The 15,137-nt window shown below is 38.0% G+C and overlaps 1 protein-coding gene across 1 annotated transcript in view; it reads left to right on the top strand.

The window, feature by feature from the left end:
- The first annotated feature begins 4,934 nt into the window (after positions 1-4,934).
- LOC103770819 (bile acid receptor-like) overlaps positions 4,935-15,137 on the top strand; it is a 34,105-nt gene continuing 23,902 nt past the window's right edge. The window contains 1 exon segment of the mRNA XM_008938096.1: positions 4,935-5,074. Coding sequence (XP_008936344.1) covers positions 4,990-5,074 — 85 coding nt within the window. The 5' untranslated portion in view covers positions 4,935-4,989.

The raw sequence follows: 15,137 nt of genomic DNA, 5'->3' as shown, positions 1-15,137 counted from the left end.
TGGTGTTCACCAAGTCATCCCAGCCACAGTCAGAAGCTGTCCCCGCTCTTTGAAGTTACTCATCTACATATAGAAATGCTATTGAAACTTCTGTTAGAATTTTTAGTTATACTTGTGATGGACTCAAAGATATTTATTTTTGCTTCAGAATTAAGTTGTAAGAATATCCTGTATTTTTTTCTGTCTCCTGTGTCTCTTTGCTGCTCTGGCTTTGGACATCATATTAAAAAGTCTCACCAGTAAATTGCAAAAAAGCACAGTAACACCAGTCCTGCCACCAGTTTGCAGGCTTGCTCATATCGTTTCTTGTATTTTGCATCAGTTGTTCTAGTAAAAGGCTAGAAACAAGGAGCACAAATCTTCCAAATGCTTTCATGTCTCTTTGATACCCTTTAAAATAGACAAACAAGCAAATAAATATGCCTCTCAAATAAGTGAGGCACTGCATTGAATATTCTACAAAAAGGCCAGATCAAAAGCCTGTGAAATAGATGAGAATCTTCCCATTGATGTTAACAGCGTTTGGATAGGGCTATAGATTAATGACATTACTGAAATTTATCTTTGAGCAATTGGTAACCAGATGTGTAAAGAATAGGACAGTATTATTGGACAGAAGGATGGAAATGTACTTCACTAATATTAGTGAAAATTTTACCAGTGCTTTGATATATCTTCCTTTATTGAGGAATTTAAATAGTCTAATTGCATTTTACCTTCAAAAGAAGAATGATTGAATCTATCACGGGGCTTTCCTGATTATCAAATGTATTTTTACTTTACCTGAAAGCATGAGGCTATGATGCTTTTGTCTTTCAGTGAGACCAGTTGATTTTAACTTTCTTTCATTAAAAGGCTTGATTTACAAGAAAACCTTACACAGAAGCCAAGGGAAGCTATACTAGTGACCATAACAGGGCCAGAGGTCGTCCACTGATAAGAGTCCAAAATGAATCTGAAACCTTACACCCACATGCATATGTGTATGCATATTTGTAAGCTCCCATGAACACAAGAAAGATGAATAAATATGGATTCATGTACATAAGGTGAAAGAACAATCTACATAATAATACACACCTCAATTTTCTCATTTAAACATAGAATACATAAACTTGCATTGATTAGAAGGGTATATGTAATAAAATCTTATGTAATTCAGAGCTTTCAATATGCAATTGATGAAAATAATCTCAAGTCATTTGGCATATATTTTACTCTATACATACTGATATGTATAAAGAACTCAAGAAGTGGTGCAGTAAACAGTTTTATTAACAAGTTAACTAAATAACTTGTATGTGAATAAAATAATTATTTGAGAAAAAAAGGTTTGTAACTTATCCCATGCGTCTTTATTTCTCTTTCACTTTGGAGAGCCGTATTGATTTCCTGTCCACCTATTGCCTCTATGTAAGCTTTCCCTATAATCTGATGAATATTTTTGTTACACCTCAGGACGGAATACCAGTCAAGTTTTCTAAGGTAGCTTAGACTCATCTTAATAGCAGTAGCAAAAGGATACAGTTCATATATGAAGCAAGCATAAGGTAGAAATACCTGTGAAAGTTTAGTCATACCAAGCATGAATATCAAGAAGCATTCCACTATTATGGGGTTTTGGTGAATAAATAAATCTGAATTAAGAGAGTGGTTACCGATCCCAGTTCATGTAGTTGAACTTACTCAGAAGCTGTCATGACACAGCTTTATGTTACCATCCAAAAAAAGCCTCAGACCCTTTATCTTTGGAAGGAGTGCTTCTGCCAAGAGGTTCTGTGCATAGATGCTGCATGTGGCACTCTTTGTCACCTGGCTGTGCTGCTAGCAATTTGGGTGCCTCTCTGTCTGTCATCCTATTGGCCAGGGCAATTCTACTTCATGGGTGTTGCAGCCAGCTGGGACCACAGTTGTTTAATTGCAGCAAACACAGCCTAGGAAGATTAGGCAGAGAAGAAACTAATGATGGGGTGTGCATCTTGAAACCAACTCTGAAAGTAGAGTCCACCCCTGAATCTGTGACGCCTTGCAACATCAGCTTATAGTCACCTATACTGTTTCCCAGAACTGAATAATGTGTGGAATAAGTGGTGCTTAAATGCTTAAGTATTGTGTACTTGGTGTAGGTCTGAAAGCTGGAAATCAGTAGCTGCTGCTTCTAAATACTGGTGAAATAAATGGATAGATCTAATACAGGGTAAATTCCTATCAGCTGTCTGGACTCAGGGACATATCAATGCCAAACATAAATCAGTATTTTATGAAGAGTTTGGTATTCAGAAAAATTTAAAGTACCAAAGCTATATGTAATGGAAAATATATTTCCAGCCTTTTTAATGGTGATCATGTCTCACGCCTTGCAGAAATCCTCAGAAGGTAGAATTAGTTTCTTCCATCAAGTCCAGTAAATGGTCTACATCGTCTGAATATATTAAGAAAAATCAAGTATTAAAAGCAGTGGGAACTGTAAAATGTTCATGAACTTTTCGTTCAACCTCAACCTATCCAGATCAAAATTCAAGTGGCAGGAAGGGTGAGTTACAAAACCTGTAATATCCTAGTGTACTGGGAAGTTATGACAAACGTAGCCTCAAGTTTCTTACTATAAACAAGGTAGTATTAATAGCACCAGGTTTCTCTGTGTGTGTGTAAAGATAGATTCTAAGAAGTCTATCTTGACTTTAAAGAGTGACATTTTTAATGACATGTTAAAAAATGGAATAGCCTCACAGAAACAAGTTTATTGACATTTCAAAGAGACTGTAAAAACAGACAGTATATTAGCATTTAAAAATATAGCTTGCTTACTTTCTCCTTTATTTGCACCACAGACTAGACAGATGCAGGGTAAACCTTACAAGCTAAGAAGATATGCACTGAAAGTCTGACTGTATACTGACAGTCTAACAAAATATTTTAAAATGGATGTCATCTCGGGATGGTCTTTTAAAGATTTTGATATAACATTCATCATTCCCTAAAAATATAAGTTCTACTCTCTGTATGAACTTATAGACATTCAAAACCCTAACACTGACATGTTAGCTGTTGGAGTGTTAGCTCCTCATAAGGGGTCTGAAGAGGAACATCAGAAATAGTAGTAGTAATGGAACATAATCTTCCATAAACTGGAATGAGTCTGGCTGTGGGGAGAGCTAATCCTGCAAGGAACTGCAAGAGTTGCATGCCTATGGACTGTAAGAAAGCTACTGAAGAGTTTAAACATGAGGAGGGGGTGGACATGGCCTCTCTTCTCTGATCTTCAACAAGAAAATCCAGATAAACATTCATAAACCCTCTGAAGATACTTAATTTTGATATTTCCCTTAATGACCATTATATGGGTCCTGACCGTGCTGATGTCTTCTCCTATCACAGAACGTTTGTGAAGGGCTATAAGAGGAACCCCCACCCAAGAGTCTGTCATGAGAAGTTGTCATGAGTCTGTCATGAGTCTTTTGGGAATTGTAAGACATTTGCAGCCATGTAGGCAGCCCCACCTCTTGAGTTCAGCAGATACCTTCCCCAACAAATATGGTAGTGAGGCAGTAAAATGGTTGGAGAACACGGGGGGGCTGGGCTGGTTGTTATCCCCCATCCCAAAATACGTGGAGTTTTTTGCTGTTGCGAAACTGTTTCTGTGCTAGATTTGAGCCTGTGTGTTTACATGTTATTTGTACAAGGACTCTATCTGGTCTGTGATACAAGTAGCTTTTGACATTTCTGAGTAAACAGTTTAAATTATCTGTGGGCAGACATTTAAAATGCATCTAATTAAAAAACCTTTGTTTATGTTAAGATAGAGCTTAATGAATCCTTACAGACAAATCTGAATATAATTACACAGTGTGCTTGCCACATTCACAAGCTACTTCCCAGTCTTCTCAGCAGTGGGACCTCCTGCTGCATTGACATTTTTGTCAGATGACTATTTCTGCTCAAGAGACATGCTGAGCCCTCACTGGGAAGCAGATTCGTCAACTTCATGCAGAATCCTCTTGGTGTCTGCATAAACCCTTGAGACACCTCCTTTCTCGAGCTGTATGTTCTCCTGTTGCTGATGGCCCTGCCTTAAATGCAGTCTTGAGTTGCTTTATCCCATCCATATTAGCCAGACCTGGGCAAAGGAGCCTCTTGCAGACCTTCCTCCTGGATGCAGGTGCTGCTCTAGCTATAGCCTAGAGTAGGAGGCAGTTGGCATGTCTCTTGCCTCCTATATAGTAGCTTGGTGGAGTGGGAAGGAGAAGACCTAGGTTCAGTGTCACTGTCAGCTTCAGGAGGTGAAAGGTGCTCCATCTGACCTGCACGGAAGCTTATGCTAGTGAGTGAGCACAAGCATGTCCCAGCCTTTCCCAGTGAGAGTTATATGGCTGCTTGACACCACAAAGTGACTGAGTGGATGAGCCTGGTTATTAGAGCAAGGCTTTACTTTCTGCTTTTGCCACTGTTTATCTTGTTCAGATGGTAATTACTGAAGGCAAGATAAAGAGCCAGTTGCTGGAAATTAAACTCCAGTTTCCTGGCTTGTTCTTCTGACCTACCCATAAACTTGTACTTTTTCAGTAAGCAACAATGAGATGACAGAGGAGTGATGAAAAAATAATGCAAACAACTGGTATTCCCTAGAGGGGAGGCCAGGTACCATGCTCTCAGCAGGTCAGGCCAGAGCTACAGTCTGTGAATATTTGAATAAAGTGGAGCATAGACTGCCATTAGTTTTCAAAGAACAGCAGAAAGATGGCAAATACAATATACCATAGCAAGGGAACAACAAACAAACCAGAGGCAGCATTTTATTTAAAGGCTGAAATAGGTATTGTAACTCCAAGCCAATGTTTCTTACAGTAAAGATTGAAACAACCTCTTGAATTACAATAGGTACACAAAAATTAGTTATCTTGTTTTAAATATGCTTTTTGTTTTATGTGTTTCAGGGTCTCCTTTCAACATATTTCTTAATTAGAATATTCCTCCTGAACTGAAGAATAAATGGGATCTGAAATGAATTTAATAGGACATCATCAGCTAGCCATTGCTGATGGATTTTCTCTTGCTGAAGGCCCTCATTTGTTTGGTAAGTCATGAAATTGGATTAAATAGGCAAGCTGTCCTTTACTCAGAAAACCTAGAAGACAATGCACTGAAATCTCCAGTCAAGGATGTGTGTGGCTGACATGTGCCAGCTTTCCTGAATCTTCAATATCTGTGGAAGGAATAACAAATAATAGGTCTGTGGTGTTAATGTAATCATGTACACTGCTGCTCTTATCACTGCTCAGAGCAGAGCTTGTAGGTTGTTTTTATACCACTGTTCTAATACCTGAAACCATTCAGCAAAGACAGACCTCTGTATGTAGCCTGGATGTTATCTTCATGTCAGTCTTTTAAATCAAGCTGAGCAGACATATTTTTAGTTAATTTGTAATAAATTTATATTGCAGTGTATTTGCATTGCCATATTATGTGAATTTATGAAAGCAATTTTACCGAAATTAAAATGATTGTCTTATTGAGACCATTAAAAACTTAGGCTATTAACTTCAATGCACAAGAAAATTTATAATGCAGGCTGGAATAGTATCCTTGCTCCAGTTCCACAAAGTTTTCCAAGGCTAAGCATGGGTGTGTTAATCAATGAAGAATTCTTGGTTGATATTTTATAAGCTGTCTTCTGTTATATGTACTGCTAAGAGGGAAAAAAAAAAAAGGAGATTAATACATTTTTTTTTAGCCTTCCTTTTGGCAGCAGCAGCAGACCTTCACCGAGTAATATGATACATTCAGAGCCTCACAAACAATACAGACCCCCACAGAAAGCTGCAGCACTTCCAAAGTTTCCAGTCCAAATAAGACCAACATTCTGTCTTTTTGAGTGCTGGAAAAATTTTTACTTCATCTGTCTGAAACAAAAATAGTGGTTTGGGGCACGCGAGGACTCTGATATATGGAGCCACTCCTGCTGCAGAGCTCTTGGAAGCTGGGAGCATCTCACCAAATGTCGTGGCTCCATAAAGCTGAACTAAAGTATTACCATTAATGATGAGGAAAACCCATTGCATTACTGTGGATTACTGTTGTGGTGGTGGTTTTTTTGTTTGTTTGTTTTGTTTGTTTTGTTTTGTTTTGTTTTGTTTTGTTTTGTTTTGTTTTCCTTAAATGTATTTGGGTTTGGTGGGAGAAATGTTGTTAAGATAGTTTAGGTAAATAACTAAAATACTTCCTTTCCAAGGGAGAATTTAGCATGCCAAATTTTATATCCAGTCATCCCTTTAGAAGTCCTGCATAACTGAACTTCAGATTTTCCTCAAGAAGATTTTTCCCCCAATGTCTACTTTTTTAAAGAATCACAGAATGGTAGGGGTTGGAAGGCACCTCTGGAGATCATCTAGTCCAACCCCCCTGTTCAAGCAGGTTCACCTAAGGCAGGTTACACAGGAATGCATCCAGGTCGGTTTTGAAAGTCTCCAGAGAAGGAGACTTAATTGTTTTTAAAGAATAATGATCCGATAGCTTCAAAATACAAGGAAGGATGTTAATGTAAAATACTTTAACTACACAGTTTCTCTGCGTAAGAGGAATCTTACTCAGAACTTGTGAGGTCATCAGAGGAGGGACTTTGTCTCCCATGAGAGGTATTCAGAGTTTGGCATAGTAGAGATTTAATTCAAACTGACATTTCTCTAACAGAAAGAAATAATGTACTAAGGGGTTGAATAAGGGATCCCATTAGGAAGGAGACTTGGAACTCCTGCTGTGTTTCACTTAAGCTGACTTCTGTTTTGTATGACCACTTGATCCTATTTTGCCAGATGTCACTTGGGTCTCAGAGTGAATTCTTTACAAATTTGATGTCTTTTGCTTTTATAACTGGAAAAAGCCCATTAGATATAAAATGCAATTGAGTCCACAGAGAATGTTACTCATGAAAACATGACTCTACAAAATGCCTGTAGGAAATGCTTTTGCCTCTCAACTACTTGCACTTTTTTGACATTCCATTTTGGCACATAGAGCCTTGTGAACCCAAAAAACAGGAAGAAAGCTTTTCTTTTAAATGACCCTTAGATTATACATTTCTCCCAGGACTTCTCAAACATTGCAGCTCTGAGGTAATACAAATGAGAAATTTTTGTCACACAAACATCAGCCTTTATACAAAACAGTCTCCTTTTTCGAAGATGCATGCTCACAGTCTGTAAAAATCCTTGGAAATATATTATCTTTTTATTATACTTCAGTCAGTCTACAGGGAGAATGTTTTTAGACCTTCAAATCTCCAAACATTAGCTCCAGGTGTCTTAAAAGAAATACCAACTGCAAGTTTCTTGTGCTGTGAGCCTCATCACCATGGTAATTCCAGGGCACTTCTACATACTTACTATGAATGTTTCTAGGTACAGCAGGTTTCAGAAGAGTTTAAAGGAAAAAAAAGGTTTTCTACTTTTCAGTAGTTGGAAACTGTATGTTGCTTTTTTAACAGTATATGTCTAAGGTGAAGTATCTCTGTGTCTTTGGAATTAGTGTGCTTTAACTATAGTTTTTCAATTCTGTTGTTATGAGTCCCTGGGAAAAGGGTCTCAAAATTAAAAAGAGGAAGGATCTTTAACTTAGCAGAAATGAAGGTCCTTCCCTCCCACTCTGTCTTCCTGGAAAATAGCTTCTATTTCCTTGCCTTGCTGTGCAAGTGATTTAGAAACATCCTAGGTCTCTTTACAGAAAATATCTGTTTTAATTGGCCAAAACCAGACACATGAAATTATATGTCTTCTATAGCACCTGCATGCAAGATCAACTTTTCCTTCCTTGCAGCTCTGGTTTTCCCAGTGAGGGAAAGGGACTCTTGATGACAAGAAATCCCAGAGGTGCATGGATCTCCATGGTACCTGTCCTGTTACAGTACTTCTCTTCCTCAGTCAAACCCTGTTTTTATTTCACAAGCCCCCTAAAACCTACCAGGGTCAGCTATGTCAAAACTGGTCCAGTTTCATACCCTAAATGAAGAGAAAGTGACACACCTACCAATCTGTATTTTGGAACCCCTGTAATTTAGAACTGAAATTCTGGTCTTTAAAGCCTGGGGGAGCTTTGTAGTTCACTTGAGTGCCATGAATTTATTTTGTGGACACTTCTACCATGATGGACTTAGACTGGTCTGAGCTCCTCTGCTTTAGTCCAAACTGACTGGACACAAGCTGTGACCTAGAAGGTGCTGAGGTACATTAGCAGAACACTGTGCTGAAGCTGACAGTCCTTGTTCTAAGGCTTGACAATTCAGCTGGGACAGCAAGACTGTTGCAGAAAAGGTATTTGATAACATCTTTCAGTTTTCTTTGAAAATTTTCCATATTAGGGACAAAACACGAGTTAAATACCTGTATCCCTAATATTGTATTTCTTCCAAAGGTTATCACTTGCTCTTTTTTACAAGAGACTGAACTAATTTTCAGACCCCAAAAATGTCTCCTTCATATTTTAAATGTGGAGGGTAATCTTATATATTTGTACGGCATCTGAAATATATAAAGCATTTGACTCACTGTCATTTATACAATAAGTAAGTAACAGGCCTTTGAAGTAACAGCCTCATTCTGTTTTCTGTGAAAACATTTTATATGTGAGTTATTAATATGCAAGATGTTAAGTGTGAAACCTGTCAGATGCAATTATTCTTCAGAATCTGGAAAGATAAGTCAGTACTATTGTATATTTAATTTGAATAAAGACCTTTTTTAAGTATTTTTGATGGCCTGACAATGTTTCCTTGTAATATAACATCAAAATATAACCAGATAAGAAATGCCACCCTCATTGTGTATGTCCCTAGCTGAGAAAGACATTTTTTGGGTGAAAGAGCACTCTTAAAAGCTGTATTGAAATGGACAAGGAAGAACAAACAAAAAATTACATGTAACAAAGGGGAAGAGAAAGCAATACATCTAAAATTGTCTTAAATATTTGACAATGTAAGAACAACAAAATACCATTGAAAATTGTAGGCATTGAACAGTACCTAAGATGAGCTTAAAAGTCTGACTCCTTTTAGAGAAATTTTTATTTATTCTCATTATGCTTTTTAAAAAATAAAAAACAAGTAGTAGAATCAAGTGTCCAAACTGATTAGTTTCAAGTTCATAAGGTATGTTAAGTAACTACATGTCTTAAGGACCACCTGGCAGACGATGTAACATCTGGCTTCATTCCTGCAGAGAAGATAATTAGGCCTGTAACAGACCCCCAAATCAAAAGGAAACTGACATAAATTAAAACAGAACATCGTGTACGTATAATAATTATGAAGTGAGCCAAACCAAACAAAGATGAAATCTGACAAAATTTAACGAGAAGGAATGCAGATGGACAGGGCTCTGAGGGTGAAAGCTGTACCACCAAGCAAGGCAACTACAAGGCATTTGTGCAATGCTTTCTTTTGTGCTTGTGTATGGCATTTGTCAGTCATAGTCTGGAAAGGAGACTGTCCCATAAAATAAGGAGAATCTTTCAGTCTGGGGCTTGATTCTCTGCCTGTTTACTTTCATATGTGCTTCTCAGACATACTTCTGTTCACCAGTAAGATATTGGGTCTTAGTGGGCTCATTTGCGGTGCTAAATGAAAGAGGCTGAAGCCCAAAAGAGATGCAGCACCCTGACTGTGAATCTTGACACTACTCAACTCTTGCTGTGCTCTGGAGCTCTGTTTTGGACTGCTTTAACAGGTGTATTTGAGACATGGGCTTACTCCAGGGACTGTTCCCAAAAAGACAGCATGGACATGACTGCAATAGGTTTGGATCCTTCTACCCTGCACTGTCCTCCAACAGTGTCTCAGTGGGGTCTGTATCTTCATACCCTAGCTGCCATCAAACCGAAGCATGCCACAAAATCTTCTGACTTCATGTTCTCCCGGTAATGCTGTAGTGGCAGCCAACACAGCCCTCACAATGTTACAGTTGCTTTGAACCAAAATTACATATATTAACAATATCTGAGAGCCACATGAGTCTACATGGGCTGAGAAGAGCAAGATCAGCTACAAAGACTACATAGCTCAGTTGCATCTTTCTGACTCTAGAGAGTTACCCCTCAGCTACATAGATGAGAATCCATCCTTGATGTTTGTCCCTGAGTCAAGGACATCTCTGTAGAACTCTTCTATCTTGTCATGCAGAGGTGTCCAGTATGGCCTGAGTGCTTTGCCCTTTTTCTGATGTGCCTGTTTAAGGGCTCAGGACAGGACCCCACCGAGTAGAATTTGTGCTCCCCCTCCCTATCCCTTAGTTTTCCCCAGATGGAGAGATAGACAAGGGAAGTCAGGAGTAAGAGAGACTTTGCACTGATTGGAAGTTAATAAAAATAAGGTATATTGTTTAACAGGGAACAGAAAGCAAGAAGGGAGGTAGATATATACACAAAGATGGAGGGAAAACAAAGTAAACACAAGCTATACAACACCCGGTCTCAGATGGCGCAGGATTGCTCGGCACCGCGTGGGTGCAGCCCCGCTGAGCTCTCCCCCAGCTGGAGCCCCCACCTGTGGCCTCTTTTAAAGAGTGTGGAGAGGAAGGGGGAGGGAACAACCGCTTCCCCCCCAGGACCCTCAGGGTCCTGGTTGTCACCTGTCCCACCCCCAATCCTCAAACCACAACATCTGAGAATACATTTCTGTGCTTAAAAAATATCTGTTAATCCAGTCCACTAAAATGTGCTTCTGGTGATATTGAGCAGGTTATTCTATTGCAGTGAATCACCTGGCATAACTAAATATTTGTTGATAAAAATTTCGTAAATAAAGCACAATAGATACAAAATTACAATGGCTAGGCTACTTTTTTACATTTTTACCTTGAATGGTAAAAAAAAAAAAAAAAATCCAGATAAATCCACAGTGGGAATGGATATTGCTGTTTTTTCAGACATTTACAAACAAGTTTCTCTGTAATGAAGTTAATCAGTAAACTATATAACCTCTGGCCTGTGTCACTCCTTTGCTAGTCTTAAAGAAAGTTCTCACAGAAAAGACGTCATCTGGATAAGGACACAGCAGAATTAAGAAGTTTTATTTATACATAGTCTTAGGAAAAAAGAAAAGAAAAAGAAGGAAAGGAGGATTCAGTACATTAAAGAGATTATTTTTCTTCAAGAAATGGTCAGACTGAAGACAGCCTAAGGTAGGATATTGTCATGTTCTCACTTGGACATGTTCACATTCTATTCTTCAATTCTACTTTGAAACTGCAGGATGCTAGAAGGTTATTTAAACCAAATGATCTTTAGAGATCTGCAAATAATTTTTTTGAAGTTAAATCAGGATTTCATTAATGGCTATGCTATGGTTTCTAAATTACTTGTTGAATTTTGCTCTTATTTCTTTAAGTTCCTTCAGGAATATCCTACAGAGAGACAGAAGTTCATATTTTAAACCTGCTTAGAGTTGTTTGTTTGTTTGTTTTTCTCTTCAATTATCTTTGTATTAATGGAACAATAACTTATACCTTAAAATGTGATCTCACTATAATTTCTGTAATATTCTGACACCTTCAGTATGCACATGCCTCAGTATAATTCTGCAAAATGAAATCACTTTTAGTTCAGCAAAGAAAATTCCCTTTCATTTCTATAAGTGATTAAGCCTATGTCAAATATTTTTTCAAGTCTTATATGAATTATTCTGTGTAAAATTTAATGGAACAAAGGCAAAACTTTCCTATGTGTTTCACTTACAAGTTGTATTGTGGAGAAATGTTTGTAAAATGATGATCATATCCATGTGAAGGTTTCACTTTGATATTAGTAAGCTTTCCAGAGTTCTGTCAAATATTTTTAATTGAAAAATATGTATTTGCAAAACATAATCTAAAAGTTCTACAGCTATAAGTAACATCACATTTGTGTGCTTAAATCTTTCTTTAAAAATGTAAAAGCTATGCTTCCCAAAGTAAAAACTGATAAATGTTTCAAAATAGTTAAGACCACAAAACCACAAAATATTGCTTTATTCTAGTATCTCGCTTCTAATTTAACTTTCACTGCTTAGACTACTGCAGCTCTAGTGATTTCAGTGGACTGGCTCAGGCTTTACATTGGGATGAGACCAGCCCGTCTCAGACATCTACTCATGTATATCTGGATAAAAGCATATCTTGCCAAACAGAATGTGCATATAATTAGTCTTCCTTTGTGACAAGAAAATGTTTAGACTCACATGTCCTTTGCAAAGCAGAATTACAAAAATCTGTGTGATTGTCAAATGCCATGCAGGACAGAGCAGTGAACTGTATGCCTCTAAAACCAGAACCCCTTCAGCTTTTCTTGGAAGCCTTGTGCATGCAGAGAGCCGGGGAACACAGCTCATACCATGCTTTTTGGATCAGGTCATACAAATATTTTGTCCCAATAATTTCAAGGCGTCTAGTTTCTGTTTCAACCTCATCACTTGTTTCAACTTTTTAAGACAATATTTCAGAGTAAAAGGACATTTCAGCTAAAAAGAAAAGTATTTAATTTTTAAATCCTCTTTATGGAACACCTCCAGGTTTAAACAATTATTTTTAGGAATGATTTTAGATCTCTAATGCTTTAGAGCAGATCATGTCTTGCAGCATTCAATTCTAGATTCATTGACAATTCTGGGGAAAAAAAATAATAACCTGACAATTGCTGTTGATCTGCTCAACAGAAAATGGTGTCTCATAAAATCAGTCCAAGTCAGCTGATTCCTGAGGGTGAAATACAGTTACCATCCAAGACCTTCAAACAGGTCTGCTTAAAAACCAAACAAATTAAAGCCTCACAACCCCTTCCAAACCCTTAGGTTAAAGTGGGAATACCTATATAGTTACAACCTAGTTATCTTTAAAAATCAGTCTGGTTCCGTAGCTAGTACCTGAGCACTTCCCAGAGTTTTAGCTGTAAACCTGTTTTACATAAAACAAGACCATGTTCTCTCATTCTCTCTTGACCCTTCGTGTTGTTTTTTTCCCTTCCAGTGCTCTGAGCAAGGACTCAATTCAACTGAGTTGTTTAACTATGTGCCTGCCACAGAAGGGAAAAGGAGATACAGGCTGTTTGGGCTTTTCCTGATTATTTGACCTCATACATTAAGACTCAGATTTATTTTTTTTCATCCAGAAGCAAAGTAAAAGTAATGATCGTTAAGAGATTTCTAGACATAACTGTAACCCAAATGGATCTACAGTGGTTTAAATAAACACCCGACGCTGTCTCAGGATGTGCTACAGTTCTTTAGTGGTCCTGAGTCTTTCAAACAAGCCCTGAGATTTTTTTTTTTTTTTTTTTGCTGCAGGAGTGTTGCCTTTTCTTCTTGCTCTTTGAGAGCAGTTCAGGAGGCTGGTATGGAGTATTTCCTGTGGATGGCATAGAGTTTAAAATCATCAGTTTCTTCCTTTTCATATTAGGTTTGTCCACTTTCCTTTAGCAAACTCAGTCAGTTAAGTAGTTACTAACTAGCAAGTGACAGCTTAGGTCTCCATGTTGATAGATTCCTTTCCAAAGAGAGACTGAATGATTTGTATGATTGTGTATCTCAGTTAACACTAGTTTTTGTACCTTAAGTACCTTGACCAGTCTTAATGAGCAACAGCCTCAACAAACAGTAAATACATTTATAGTAAGACTACCCACTCACTAAACCTATACTGAACAATACAGGTCAGCGCAAATTGTTGCTGTTCTTCACCCTTCCCATGTTTTGTCACTCCTGCAGTTGGCAGATATCAGTCACAGTTTGCATTTGATGCACAAAGCTGTAACTTCACCTCCAGGCTCTTCCACAGAGTCCTCAGATGCCCATATTTCTTTTCAGGTCTCCATATATCCATGCTGTTTATTTAAAGGGTATAAATTTGGGTTTGGGAAGTAAGTGCCTTCTGCTATACTGCTTCTTCTGCTAGTGTAGTACACGGGCTTCTAGCCTCTTCTGGAGCAACTAAGTGCAATCATAATCAAGCTAATTGCTAACAATAAATGTCACCATTATTCCCATTTAGGTTCATGTCACATTTTTCCAGAATTATATCATGTTGTTTTTTCTTGAACTGGAACCTCAACATTTGCTATCGGCAAAGATGTGCTGTGGACAATACAGCAGTCACAAATCCAAAACGCAAGTGTAAGCAAGCTACTTACAAGTGGCTTCTGCAGCATGGTAAAGTAGGAAAGGCAGAAAGCTGCACAGCAAAAGCGGGAGATCTTGAAAGAGAAAAAGTCGGTGAAATGAAAAGGTTGGTTTCTGGTACTAATTGAAACGAGACAGAGGAGAGGGAATAATCCCGTGCTATAAGATTTAATTATTATTGTCATTACAGATGTTACTTCTTAACTGTTAGGATTTCTTCATTGTTTCTGATTTCTCAGAAGTGAAACAGACTTACTAGGGAACCAATTCTATGTCAGAAAAAATATTTTTGGAGAGCTTCTGAAGCACTGTTAAGCAACGGTCAAAAATGAACATTAGTCTATGATTCCTTTGTAAATACTGCTGTTGACTCCAATAAAAGTGGGACTCGTCATCTTCCTGGAAATATGCACTATTTTTCTCAGATTCTCTTCTGAGAACTAATGAAGGAACTGTGTCCATGTTTTCATGAAACAGCAAGTTCTGGCTTTCTCCCACAGAAAATATGAAGTAGTTTGCAAGCAACTTTTAACTTACTCTCTTCAGATGTTTGACATGGGCTTGATTTTAGTACACTGTCCAGGAATTGCTAAGTGCAATTGTAATACAGGAAGAAAACAAAAAAAAAATACTTCAGTTGTTTGCATTTTTGGACCTGCTATTTAATGGTCAAAAGTTAAGATAGACTCCAGATATTGTGCCGACCTTTACAGGAAAGGTTGCTATTCCTCATACCACTACCAGGTTTGTTGTTGGCTCACAAGTGAATGGTGCTGGCTTATGGAGGTGCTTCATATCAGAACTACACAATTCATGGAGTGCCACAGGCTTGTAGGTGATGGGGACCAAGCTGCAGAGGCTGGCTAGGTGGCCACTGAAGGCTGGATAGTGAGAAGGTCACATTTCACCACTGATACTGGGCATATCTTCCCTGTTCTTCAGAGTAACCTTGCTGTCCCCTTTCAGACTCTTCTTGAAGGTGTGTTTCATGTTCTTAGGCTTCTAA

The sequence above is a fragment of the Merops nubicus genome, unplaced genomic scaffold (genome assembly GCF_000691845.1).
Source record: "Merops nubicus isolate BGI_N331 unplaced genomic scaffold, ASM69184v1 scaffold45273, whole genome shotgun sequence".
NCBI lineage: Eukaryota > Metazoa > Chordata > Aves > Coraciiformes > Meropidae > Merops > Merops nubicus.
The sequence above is the reverse complement of the archived record's forward strand: the minus strand, read 5'-3'. Positions and strand labels throughout refer to the sequence as shown.